The following is a 14,078-nucleotide window of genomic DNA, read 5'->3' as shown; positions in this document are numbered from 1 at the left end:
TCCTGTAGGCCCCTTCACATTGCTGTAGACTTGGTCAAGTATATTACTCTCCCTCGTCGGAAAGCTCACGTGCTGATGATACTTGGGGAGGACAGTCCTCAGGTTGCAGTGGTTGAATTCACCAACAACAATGAACAGGGCAGCTGGGTGCACGGTCTCTTGTTTACTAATAGCCTCACACAGCAGCCCTAGTGCCGTGGCTGGATGTAAACAGCCAGAATAAACACAGGGCTGAACTCTTTTGGCAGATAGAAAGATCACTTAGATCAAATAGAAAGATCAGATAGAAAGATGCACTTCACCATCAGCAGCTCTAAGTCAGCTGAACAATGTTTTTCAACAGTCTTTAGATTGGAACACCACCTGTTGTTCACATAGATGCAGACACCATTGCCTTTGTTCTTCCCCAATGCTGCTGTGCAGTCCCCGTGATGGATAGAGTGCCTTTCTAACTGGATCGCTAAGTCTGGCGTGCTGTCCAAGAGCCAGGTTTCCGTGAGAATAAGAGCACAGCCCTATCTGATCTCACGCTGAGTTTTTATTCTGGTCCTCAGCTCATCCAGCTTGTTTTCGAGGGAGCAAACATTAGCTAGCAACAGGCTGGGTAGCGGTGGCCATGTAAAAAATATTTTAAAATTATTTTTAAAAATAATAAATTAATTAAAAAAAAATAATAATAAATTAATAAAAATAATAATAAATAGCATTGGTTGCAGGAGGAACACATAAAGATGTCTGCCACAGTGGGCGCCATTTTGGTATCTACAGCACTACATTGATAATTCAGCAATCAATGTTATTGTGGATGTTATCAACCAGTTTTGTGTAATGTTGATTTGTGTAATGGTAATGTGTAATGTTGATTTGTGTAATGTTGATTTTTCAAATGAAGATGAGTCAACATAGATCTAACTAGTTTTTTCCCTGCTGGAACATTATTCAGGATTTTGATGGGCCCTGTGGAAAAAGAGCCATAACCTTGTCTATCCAGTCATTGTTATGCTAATTTGCCTACTTTGTAGAGGACAGAAGTTTTCTCTTGACATTTAGGATTGAAGTGGAAGGGTTATGTAAAGACATGGACTGATCTTTTAGTCTTTGAGGAACAGTTGCTATCAAGCTATTGTTCAAGCTCTAAGTGATGCATCATGTTTCAAATGATCAATTTATATGATAATGGGTCTCTTAGTCTCTAAAGGTGAAGCCATGAGAACCAAAACCACTATGCCTGCATTTAACAAATACTAAATTAATTTGTTTTTAAATCACTCTACTTTGATGAATATCATTAATTGATTATCAGAGACTGTCCTGTACAATTAATCTGTGCTCCGAGGAGGAGCAGATAGACTTTCCATTAAATTCAGTGGGAGTCCAGGGGGACTGATAAATAGGCGGTGAATGCTAGAGAAGAAGCAAATCTAGCTAAATGTGCCTCCTGAGATGTGACAAGGGGGGAATTGCAATGCTATGCATGAACACTGACAGGTAACTACCTGTAGCTTTACAGTCAGATTGCAGTTTGGGGGCTGCGATTCACTCTTGTGAAACATGGAAACAGTGTATTGAAGGAGAGCCCCCTCTGCCCCCCTCTATCACAGACATACATTCTCTCTCTCTCTCTCTCTCTCTCTCTCTCTCTCTCTCTCTCTCACTCTCACACACGCACTCCCTCTCCTTTTGGTGAAGCAGGTACTCAGCAGTGGGATGGATTCTAACTACTGAAGAGCCTTAGTAAGGGAGGGGGACCAAACAGCAAGCTCTCAGCTTGCAAAAGGGAGAAAAAGGATTCAGGCATCAGTATATAAATCTACAGACTGGCCATTCTGGAAGAAAAACTGCTTGCCAGTTGGATGAGACCAACATGGCTTTTCTTAGCATCAGTGTGTGGCATTCATTGCTGATTTTGGTTCCTGGGAAAAAAAAAGAAAAAAACAAGAAGGAAGCTTTCAAGTGACCCAACCCCCAGTTGTCAAACACAAGAGATGGGCTAAGAGGAGCTCTACAATCCTGCATTTTCATTTGATGAGAAGCATCAGGGGAGGAGCCAAGGCAGAGGGAGGAAAGTGGCAGCTAGGATTAGCAGCCTCTTTTTTTCAATCTTCTCGTTCATAAACTCACCGCATACCATTATCAGAGCGATTACAGTCAGTCCTTGTGGATGGAATTTACTGGATGGGGCAGGGTCCTGTTGGCTGCTGAGGATCATCTCCTTTCTCCAAGTGAATATCTCTGATGCAGTTCATCTTCTTTCCCCATTTTCATGTGATGTATTTTCTTCTCTAAATGCATTGAAACAGAAGACTGGACAGTGCTAATTTTTTTGTAGGACTGAGGGTTTTGAGGGCTTTCATTGTGTTTGGTTCTACCAGAATTAAACAGAATAGCAATGACAGCCTTGAAGGGAGATTCAGGGGACAAAATTGAGAGTGTCAGGCCTTCAACTTTGCAAGATTTTGCCAACACCTCCACACTGCATGGCATGAGATACATTTTTGTCTACAGACACATGACGTTCCGTCGCTTTTTTTGGACCATCTTGTTTCTGAGCTCTCTGAGTCTGCTTCTGCTGGTATGCATGGACCGAGTGACATATTACTTTGAGTTCCATCACATCACCAAACTGGATGAAGTGGCAGCACCTAACCTCACCTTTCCTGTCATTACTTTCTGCAATTTAAATAAGTTTCGCTTTTCCAAGATCACCAAAAACGATCTTTATCATACTGGGAAAATGCTAACACTACTCAATGAGAATAACCAGATTGCAATGCCGCAACTTGGAGAGCCAGAGGTCCTTGCTGCTTTGAAGGAAAAAGCCAATTTTGAGAACTTCAAGCCCAAGCAGTTTGTCATGACTGATTTCCACGATCGTACAGGCCATGACATTAATGATATGCTTCTCCAGTGCACCTTCCAAGGGGAGGAATGCTTCCCTTACAACTTCACCACTGTGAGTAGTTCATGCAGATTTTCTTTCTATCTTTCTATAAGACTCTTTCTAGTTTATCAGATGCAGCAGTTGGGTAAAGCTCCTTTTGTGGTCATCAGAATCTTTTTTATAGTTAGCTGAAAGCTTCTACTATGTCATGCCACAGCACTCCTGATCCAGTGCATGAAGCAGTTGATAATCAGTTAATGAGTTGGATCAGGTGTGTTGATCTAGGGAGTAGTTGAATCTATGCAGTGGCTCTCTAGGAGCAGGATTTAAAAACTCTGTCTTATGCTATTAAGTAGTGCTTAATTTAATAGACACACTTTGCAAGCAAGCAAGCAAAGTTTATTTATATAGTGCTTTTTACAACAGGTGTTGTCACAAAGCAGCTTTACAGAACAATCAGTATTACAAAAGAAAAGAAAAGAAAATAATCCGGGTCCAAGCCCCCATGAGCAAGCCAGTGGCAACAGTGGCAAGGAAAAACTCCCTAGAAGAGGAAGAAACCTTGAGAGGAACCAAGACTCAGAAGAGGAACCCATCCTCCTCTGGTCGACACCGGATAGCAAACATTGTTATTATGAAGTATTATAGAACAAAGTGGGGAAAAAAGAAAGCAATGGCTAATTTGATTAGTTAATGATTATGCAGCAGTACCAACAGCGGTGGTCAAGCCAGTGGCTGGTGAGCAGTAGCACCCAATCAGGGCAGAAGGGCCAACAGCATCAAACGCACAGGGTGGGCAGCTGTTCAACTCAGCAAAGAAAAGAAGAAAACACAGAATCAGTTCTGTAAAGAGTGGCTGACCACAGATTTCAGTATAACAGCAGCAGAGACTCTGTCAGGTCTAGATCTGACAGAGAAGACTAATTACCAAATGCTTGACTATACAAGTAAGTTTTTAGCCTAGACTTAAAGACTGAGGCTGTGTCTGAGTCCCGGACATTAACAGGAAGATTATTCCAGAGCTGAGGGGCTTTGTATGAGAAAGCTCTCCCCACTGATGTAACTTTATTAACTTTAGGTACCAGTAGTAAGCCAGCACCTTGTGATCTAAGTAGGCGTGATGGTCCATAAGGTTCAATGACTGCCTGATATTCTGACCTATAGATATTCCTAGATGTTGAGGACCTTAGATGTTGAGATGCTCTACAGGAATTTTTATTTACTTTTAAGCAAACTAGAATCTGCACTTTGTTTTCGTGAATCTTATCAGTACTTTGTATTTTCTACTATTCCCTCTGATATCTACATCCTTAACAGTGGTCTGTTTGCTCTGTTTACAAAGCATTCTTTTTCAGTGCTCAGCAGTATGTTCATGATAATTTAGCAATGATACTGACAATTCTAGCAGCTGATTTTGACATACTTCACATTTTAGCTATAGCTTTGATTGATTGTGCTGGTCTACATTACAGCCATTGACATTTATTTAGCACTCATGTGGATAGACAGTGATAAAACAGTGAGACTCCATGTAGATTTGAATGCTACTGCCTGCGGATGTTGTTTGCATACTGTAATTCCTCTTTTCTGTATTTTTTTATATGAGCACTTTATAGTTTTTACCATTACAGATTGTAATTCATCTGTTTCTCTGCATAATCGTGATCAGAAGAAAAAAAAAATGAAAGGGGGCTATCAAAATATGTAGAGAAACAGATGGACTACAATCTGTAATTGCAGAGCTACAGAGTGCAGTGATATTGTAAGTGCGGCTGATAAAAGGGATAATGGATTTTAAAAACAAGGAGGTGGTTTTGATTTTTTATATATATATATATATATATACATATAGATAGATAGATAGATAGATAGATAGATAGATAGATAGATAGATAGATAGATAGATATAATAATATATAACATATGAGGTTCTGCTTTAATACATTTATTTATCAAGCAGTGCTTTTAACTGACATTCTGAAAGATTTGGCTGGGTGAACTTTCCATACTTTACTTTTCTCAAGCTGTAGAATAAAGTTGGTCTTGTCTGTTTAAACCTAAAACTCTTTCTGTCCATGGAAAATATTACATATAAGAATAGATTTTTGTCCAAAAAATATGTATATCTTTTTGCTGCACTTAACTGTGTGTCCTTTCCAAAGTTGCATTTTATTTACCTCACATCCATTTCTCACAAACTTTTTTTGTTTTGTGAATATATGCCAAATACTGTCAACAACAGGAGAGGGTGACAACTGCATGACAAATTAAAGCAAAGAAAAACTAAAATAAAGTAACAAAGCAAAGTGAATCCCAGGATAAAACATGTTAAAAGTAGCAGATGGTCAGGTTTGGTCAGATTTCAAGTCTCAGATTTCAAATTTCACATTTGACACATCCAGCCAAACCTGACATGAGCAGATGCATCCCATCAGGTTTAGACAGACATTTAAAGCTTTGTAACTTTTGATCTGAACTGATGCTCTTCTTCTTACATTGAATATCCACGGCTTAAAATGAAACATTGAACTATAGGAAAAATTAGTAGAGCAGTAGACATTTATTTTTAAGATTTAAGTGTGATTGTTTTATTGTAAATCAAGTCTTTAAAGAATTAAGTAAGCGTGCCAAAAACCATTCCAACATTCACTTATGCAACATTTTGATCCCAGGGCTGTGCTTTGATAATGGAATTAGGATGATGGACTAAGAATATAGTGTTAAACAATCCATAAAGGAACTATCTATCTATCTATCTATCTATCTATCTATCTATCTATCTATCTATCTATCTATCTATCTATATATATATATATATATATATATATATATATATATATATATATATAGTTAGAAATAAGGAATACAACATTATTAAAATTACTAGGCATTAGGAATCCAGGGTATGACACAGAACATGTGAGTGGGGCGGCGTAGAAGTGGAGCAGGGAGCTGAGCGACGTAATTTTGGGCAGCAGAATCACAGAGGAGCGGCTTTTCACAAATTCATCCGTGATTTTTCTTGCTCCAAAATTGCTCCAGTATTGCTCCATCCCACAAGCCAGGCAGTCCTCTGCGTGACATGAGTGATGTGGCAGTGTGACTGCTACAGCTCACATACGACAGCTATTCATAGACCGTGTGTGCGCTGCAGAGCTGTTTATCAGACCTAAAGCTGGAAATTCTCACCAATCACAGCAAAGTTCTACAGACAATACAGAGAGCTGATACATTTTTCTGTGTGAATGATAAACAAGAAAGAGCACATGCATTTATTTAGCCTACCCTTAGCAGTTTTCTAGCTTGTGATTGGGCTGTTATTTCAAGCTTTTACCTACTGATTAAAGTTTTTGAACTGTTTTTTAATAATGGCCATAAATTATGTAATTAAAGTGTGTAGTGTATTTTTCATACATTCAGGATAAAAATATTTTATGAATGGATCATATGGAGAAATAGTGAACCTGGAGTGGCGCTGGAGTGGAGAGATTGCAGAATCGCTTTGAGCAAGGAGTGAAAATATTTGCTGCTCCTTTCCATTCACATGCTCTGGTATGAGATAGCTTATCAGATTCCACATGTATGACTGGACAAGATTTTTTGAAGGCAGGATTTTTAGACCGTGGACATGACTACAGTTGCCATGGCAATCATACATTCACTATGTACAGTACCAATAATGCTGTACCCTCAAACCCCAACACTGAGTGTGTTCATAGTAAAACTGAAAGGTTTTATGAATTTACTACGAGAAGATTGGCAGTCCTAATCAGTTTTGCTTTTTTTCTCTCTCTGAAATTTCACAGATCTTCAGAGTCAAGTCACGAGTCAGTTAAGCACAAATCCGAGTCAAGTGACAAACGTAGTCCAAATTGAGAAATTGTCCTGAATGTTGTGACATCATTATTTCTATTTGCACTTGTCACTAACACAGCAAAACGCTGGCCGTTCTGTGATTGAAGCTTTAATATTTGTAACATCTTTTGGTTCATATTAAGCTTAGCTTTTCAATTAACTTTCAAATGAATCATTTAACTTTTGCTGTTTTCATGTTTTTGCAATGTTTTTTTTTTTACCATTGCTTCGAGCAAGATTTAAGATTTTCTGTTTATCCTACCAGAGCAAGTGTAAATTATTACTCTGTGCTTTATTATTCGGAGCAGGATTTTAACTAGCTGGTGAGCAGTATGGTGCTGCTTCGTAATATAATTTTGCTGCAAGAATGTTGTCATTCTAATATTACAGTATAGAACAGTGTAAACTGAAACCCTTTAATAAGGAAGGTGTTTACTTAAGGAGAGTGTGCTTATTTACAGTCCTTCTGTTTGCTTTGAAAGAAATTGATGTTTCTTGGCGCCGGCTAAGGTGCACTCATTTCATATCACTCTCACTTATAGGCTCTTGCGAAGGTGAGGTTTGCAGATTTAGTAGATTTCGTAGGCCCTTATTGATTCTGTCCTACTTCAAATCCTGTCCTTTTTGGCAAAAATGTGAGTGGCTCAGCGACTTATTTTGCACGTCACCTTAATAATGGCATTTGAAACATCACTATATGTCTTGATTTAAAACAGTTTCCTCTGTCACTTCAGTAACCATCCCTATACTTTTTTAGTTAGAGATGAAGCTTTCTTCATTTACATGAGTGTTGCCTGGCAACAGGGCTTTGCCTCGCCAAAGCAAATCATTCATGGGTAATTGCTTTTGTTGTGCATAATGACAAACACTTGCTAGGTCATTGAGATGACACAAAATCAGTCACTTTTAATAGCATGTGTTCATGAGTGTGTGTGCATGCGTGCATTTATGCACTGTAACATAATTGATGGGTGCTGGTTTGGATCTAATTGTTGGCAGATTACCTTTGACACTGTACTGCTGTGCTGAGGTTCATGTCATGCAGGCAAGTTCAGGAGCGTGTGCCGTTTTGACAGAGCAGAGAAGAGCCGCAACATATCGTGCATTCCTGTGCATGCACAGTGCATTACGCATTCCCATGAAGTCCTCGACTTGTCAGGGATCTGTGTCTGTGGATGGATCCATATGGATTCAGCAGAGTGCTTAGTGCTACAACTGCTGAAAACCAAACACTTATAATGCACTTCATCTACTCTGTACTACCAGCACTACAGCATCTGAATGGAGAACTACATTCTTTGATTTTTTTTAGGAATGTCATGTTTTGTGCACCTGCAGATTCAGTCATCTAAGAAGTTCAATACAGCAGTAATGGGCTAATTCCAGAATGTTGAACCTAATAACACTTTGTATTAAATTAAACTCAACAGTCTTATGTGGTATTAACGGTAAGCAAAATCAAGGGAGTAGCTTAATGGTGCATCCTCTCATGCTAAGGTGCTTATTTCCATGAATTAGTAGAGGCTTATCAGAGTGCAATCACACTGTATCTTGCGTTAATAGAACAGTGCAAAGTAGTGGGAGTAATGCTGTTTTTGACTTACACTTGTAACTCTGAATTTTGGACCTTTCACTACGGAAAAAACTGAGAAAGCGCTGCATAAACTGGGAAAAATTGGGAAAGTGTTCTCAGCTCTGAATTTAGCATATGAGGTCATATCAGCGTGGCTGCTTATGCAGTCAACAGTAATAAAGTACCACTTCTCTGCTTTTAAATTCTATTATAGTGGTGTTTGCTTGAGAACAATCAACATACAGACACTGTAGTTCTGTAACAGTACCAGTACCTGTAGTATCTATAATAGTATCTATATTAATATCTATAACATTATTTGCTTGAAAGCATAATTAGCATTAAATTAGGTTTTTTGAGAAGGTGCATGAATGACAAACATTAGGTGGCACGCTTGTTAACATTTTCTTTCCCGTGACCCCCCCCCCCGTAGCTTTAATGTACATAGGCCTGAAATTCCAAGTCAAGTCAAGCCCAGTATATTACCAGATGACATTAGAACAGTTTACACCGATGCACACACTCTTGCACACAGCATAGTAGATTTTATACTCGTTAAAGCTTGACCATTACTGAGTTTGAAGTTGCTTCGTCTGACAGAAACTTGAAGAATGGCATTGAAATCTCAAACAAGACTTGCAGCCATGACACAATTTTCCAGCAGGCCATTTGTTCAAAGAATGCATGCTGTGTTCATGCAAACGTCTTTATTACAATGTTCCACCTTCCGTCTGAATTGCTATGCTGATGCACTGTGGAACGCTGTCCACCATACAGTCCTCATCTATTAATGTGAAGATGTGCACCTCACCATCCAGTCCTCTTTTATTAATTCAGGGATGAGCACCTCAGTGCAAGTCATCTTCCACCATTGGGACTTTTTTGTTATTTCTGCTCTTTTCTGCACTGCAGTATCTAGTACCTCAGTTTCTTCAAGGCGTTGCACAGACAGTTGACAGTTGATTTCTTATATAATTAGAAAGTGTTCCAGTACTTTTGGTCAGGTGGTATATATCAGTGTACATATCGGTGACACGAAGCAATCAGGTCACTGTCGTATTTATATGCCAGTGGCTCTTTGGCAGACTTGATAGAATAGCAGCATCAGTTAGCACAAATTCTGTTAGAACATGCAAAATGTGTTGTGCTTGTTCTCTCTCTGGCATTCTCTCTCATTATGGATTATACTGGTCTTATCAATTAGTCATTTTGACAGTAATTAGGGCAATTTACAGCAAATGCCTGGAAATGAAATCTCCCCATTGTTTACCCAGGAGGATTACACTTCTGATGGGTTATTGTCGTTGCAAATTGACTGAAAGTTCCGTTGCATAAGCAGGTTCTGACACATTAGCAAACTTCCTTGAAAAGTCCCCTAAAACGAATGTAAAGAATGTATGCATTATATATTTTTTCATGAGGGTTGAGAAACAAAGACAAGGTCTACACGAGAACGTCCAATCAGGACTATTAGCACATATTAAATGCTTCCCATGCTTTCATTCTCTTTTTTAAGAACTCAGCGATTTTACTAAGTGGCCATCTCGCTTTAGACTTCCTATCAGGACTATTAGCACTTCCTAAATGGACTCACTTGACTTACTGTGAGCATAAGTGATGGAAAGTAAGAGAATTTTCAAAAATTCAAACATCTGTCAAACACCACAGTCTCATGAAGATCCTTGTTGCTGTGCACATGTTTAAAGTTGATGTTTGTGTTTCAACTTCATGTAGTTTTTTAGTGCTGGTCCTGATGGGGAGTTTGTTCTTACAGTTATGAGAAAAAAAATTGTGAAACCTTCTGGACTGTGGCTCATAAAATATAATCTAAATCATAATAACAAATAAACGTGATCAGTCAAAAAGTTCCAATACTCTGAGTGTGCTAACAAAACATGTTATTTTGCCATTTATCAAAAACAAATACAAATATTTAGTAGTTGGGAAACATTATTTTTTGTATTGTTATTTTTCTGTCAACTAGACTGAAAGCAGCTGCTTGGGGCAACCCAAAATTGTTCCAATTCATAAGTAGTCTCAGACACATCAACCGTAAACCTCTGCATAACTTAACTGTTAACATGTCAACAAAAGTCAGTGTGTAGATATTGTAGAGAAATGTACTGTCACAGATTTCTTTATGATTTTGATGACAGAAATCAGGGGTTGCAGGGGTCAACAACACAAACATAGTCTTTGTTTGTTCGATCCAAAATTACCAGTGAAACTACTTATCTTCTGAGTGCTTACATGTAAAGTTGAGAATGGTAAAATGGTAAATGTATTTTATAGTAAAAAAGAGGTTTACTTCGGGTGATATTTTGCCATACAGCACTCTGCATGTAAATCTGCTACATGAATGTACTTTTAAAAAATATGTTTTAGATTAAAACCATATCTCAGAAGTATCGTCAACAATGTCAGGCATCAGGTAGCATGTTTGTAATGTTCATACTGTGTCACCAGCACTGTGAACAGTTGTGATTTGGTTTTGCTTAACCTGCGAGTATTACATCTAAGCATTCTGAATGTCTTTGTTTACATTGTTCCATTTTTTTTTACAGTTGAATTATTTTGAAAAAGTTGTTGAATTAGCCTTTAGCTATGCATCTTTTTAAAACAGCCTATTTTAAGCACTCATGTTTTACGCATAAATGTTATTAGAGCATGTTACTGCTGTAAATGTCAGGATGAATGAATCTGAAATAACTCACTCTCTCTCTCTCTCTCTCTCTCTCTCTCTCTCTCTCTCTCTCTCTCTCTCTCTCTCTCTCTCTCTCTCTCTCTCTCTCTCTGTCTCTCTCTCTCTCTCTCTCTTTCTCTCTCTCTCCCTACCCCCCTCAGAATTTAGCATGTTCGGCTCTTTTCCGGAGTGATCATTAGCAGTTATACATATTATAATCAATAGTCAGGATTATTTACTGTAAACAGCTTTTTTCACTCCATGAGAGCTTCCTGTCAGGACTGTTAGTATATCCTAAATGGACTCACTTGACTAACTGTAAACATTTGCTAAAACATGACAGAGAATTCATTTTCAAACAGCTGACTCAGACCTCTAAACACTTCTGTTGTTCTGTCAAACACCACTGACTAATGGCAGTCTTCCATGTTTGTGAAGGGCTCATAAATAATTACCTTAAATTGTAGTAATAAATGAAGACAGTTTCAGTAAGATCAGGGAGTACTTCTTCTACTTGCTTTTTACTTCACCATTTATAAAAACTAGCATAAAAATTTCATTATCATGTACTAATTGTTTAGGAATGTATTATTTAGAACTGAGACAATTTTTGTTGTTTGTTTTTTTTGAGAGAAAAGTTACCAAACCTCAGTCCTATTGAAAATGTTTGGGGACATTTTAAAAGGGAAAAAGCATAACATACATCTCAACATCTCAGCATACTCTAATATACTCAGATATTGAAAGATTGTGGCATTCAATAAATAATCATGAAAAATAGACACACACTTTGTAAGCCACTTATCCTTCTGGGTTGAGGGGGGAGCTGGAGCCTATCTTAGCTGTCATTGGGTGACAGGAAACACCCTGGACAGGTCTCCAGTCCATCACAAGGCAGACACATGGATATATACATTCACGCACACATTGCAATAAAAAATATGTTCAAAATTGCCATATCTTTATTTTTAAAAATTCTATTTTTAACATTGTTATAAAAATTATTGATAGAAAAATTTCTACAATGATCCTGACTTTTTGAAAAGAGACTAATTAGAGTTAGATGTTAAGTCAAACTGACTGAAAAGTTTTGTTAAACAAAGTTCTGGTCACCAAAAAAAAAAGATTCTACAAACAGGAGACTTCATTAGTCTGAAGCCAGACAGATTACAAAATACAAAATTCCTGTTGGAAGAACTTCATTTGCCGCTTCCTTCTAGGACTGCTCATCCTACAGTTCAGCAACTTAAAAAGAGCCTTAGAGTGACTGCAGTGGATGTCTGCAGATATTCTGTGAGCAGATGACACAAAAGTGGAAACTTTGGTAAGTGGTCAAAGTCATGACTGAATCCATCCGAATAACTCTGGGGTGAAGCAAGATCCAGAACAGTTTTTTTTTATAGGCAAGTAGATCTTTACTGGATATTTGCACAAGTCATTATCAAAACAAACTGACAAGTTTTAAAAATTGTCTGACAAAATAATTCCAGGCAAATTCATAATTACAAAGAGACAACAGTCACAGCCACAACAGTTTAGCACACAGGCACACAAAAAAGGAATACACAAAACTCAGAAATGTGACTCAGAAATGCTAAGACATTGGAAAGACATACAGTGCATATTACTCAAGGACTAGTATACAGTGGAGTCACTGTATAAACTAGAAGAAGTAGAACAAGAAACAGGCGCAAATACTGATAGAGTGGAGATTCTAAGCTAGCACTCAAGCAAAACGTGTTCGCCACAGTTTTTAAAGGAGGTTCTACTAGTTACCAAAAATAAGGCTTCCTATGTTTTTTCCCATCAGTAGCCTTAATTGTTTAAAATATTTGTCATAATTTAAAGTACTTGTTCAGCAAAAATAAGACACATTCAAATGTGAGCATTTGTTACATAAGAATGTCTCATTAAAATGACTTAAGTGGAAATCACATTTTGTGAGCTGTCCATGCAGAAATCCACATTATTTATAAATTATTCACAGGCTTTACCTCATGAATCCTGACTGTATAAGAGGTTCTTCCACTTTCAGATGTGATGTTTCTTTTAACAGTCTGTAGTGAACCTCCTTCCTAAAGTCTGATCAGTCTCCCCTCGGTGCATTGACCCTACGTTTCTCACACCCTCTTCCATGATCAGTATTCAGACAGTCACACAGCTTCAAGGCAGTCCTTTTTGAGACAGAGTTCACCTTTCATCTGATTTTCTACATGGTGGCAGGTTTCTCAGAGACTTTAGTTGAATGTAGCAGCCTGATGTTGCATGAGGATGAACAGCTACTACTGACAAGGACAAACATTCCAAAAACAGGTGCATGTTCCATTGTATCTGGCTAGGGCTGGGTGATACTGCAGTATGTTACTGTTATCTTGTTAAATTACATGAAAGGCTTTTATGAGTATATGATCATTATCATGAGCATTTCGTCAATATGGACTAACTGCATGTTTCATTCAAAAAAGATTTAGAAGAGACTACCAAGAGCAAGTGTACATTCAAGTGTGATATTTCATCACGTAGTAAAGCCTTCAAGGTGTCTACACTGGAAATGTCAAGTAAAATGTGTCAGCTATTAACGTCAGACTTTGATGAGAAAGTGTCTTCAATGAACTTTATATTCAATGAAAATCCATCTTTACTGTATTTTAAATGCTTTTAAATGTAATATCAGTAGCTTACAGCAAATAATGTTAGTATTACTGCCAGAAACTTCCAGCACTCAAGTGAATTTTCTATAAACAGTTTAAGGGCCTTATGACACTTTCTCTAATTTTATAAGAGCAAATCCTAGAGCTCCCCTTTATCTCCCTAAAGCATACATTCTCTTTACCCATTTTTGGCCATTTTTACTGTTTTGTCTGGTGAAACTGCAGAGTTTTTTATGCATAGTGGTGATGAGAATTTTGGAATGTTTATCAAGTCAAGTCAGCTTTTTTGTCAGTACTACAATATGTACAGGACATACTGTGTACTGAAATTGCGTTACTCTCAGACCACATGGTGTAGCAGTAACATTAAATAGATGTTAAACAGGAAAAGTGTGAATTTAAGTAGACACTAAAAAAAACACTAAACACTAATTG

General features: G+C 37.8%; 1 protein-coding gene across 3 annotated transcripts in view; it reads left to right on the top strand.

Annotated features, from left to right (window-relative positions):
• The window catches only part of asic1c (acid-sensing (proton-gated) ion channel 1c), a 95,419-nt gene that overhangs the window by 7,936 nt on the left and 73,405 nt on the right, over positions 1-14,078 (top strand). The window contains exon 1 of one of the 3 annotated variants that reach the window (XM_037537088.1): positions 2,149-2,953. The exons of the other annotated variants lie outside the window; for them this stretch is intronic. Within the exon in view, the coding sequence (XP_037392985.1) occupies positions 2,390-2,953 (564 nt within the window). The 5' untranslated portion in view covers positions 2,149-2,389. Of the gene's footprint in view, positions 1-2,148; positions 2,954-14,078 lie in introns of those variants that run through there. 3 annotated transcript variants of the gene reach the window in all.

Source organism: Pygocentrus nattereri, chromosome 3 (genome assembly GCF_015220715.1).
Source record: "Pygocentrus nattereri isolate fPygNat1 chromosome 3, fPygNat1.pri, whole genome shotgun sequence".
NCBI classification, from domain to species: domain Eukaryota; kingdom Metazoa; phylum Chordata; class Actinopteri; order Characiformes; family Serrasalmidae; genus Pygocentrus; species Pygocentrus nattereri.
This window is presented reverse-complemented; position numbering and strand designations above follow the sequence as displayed.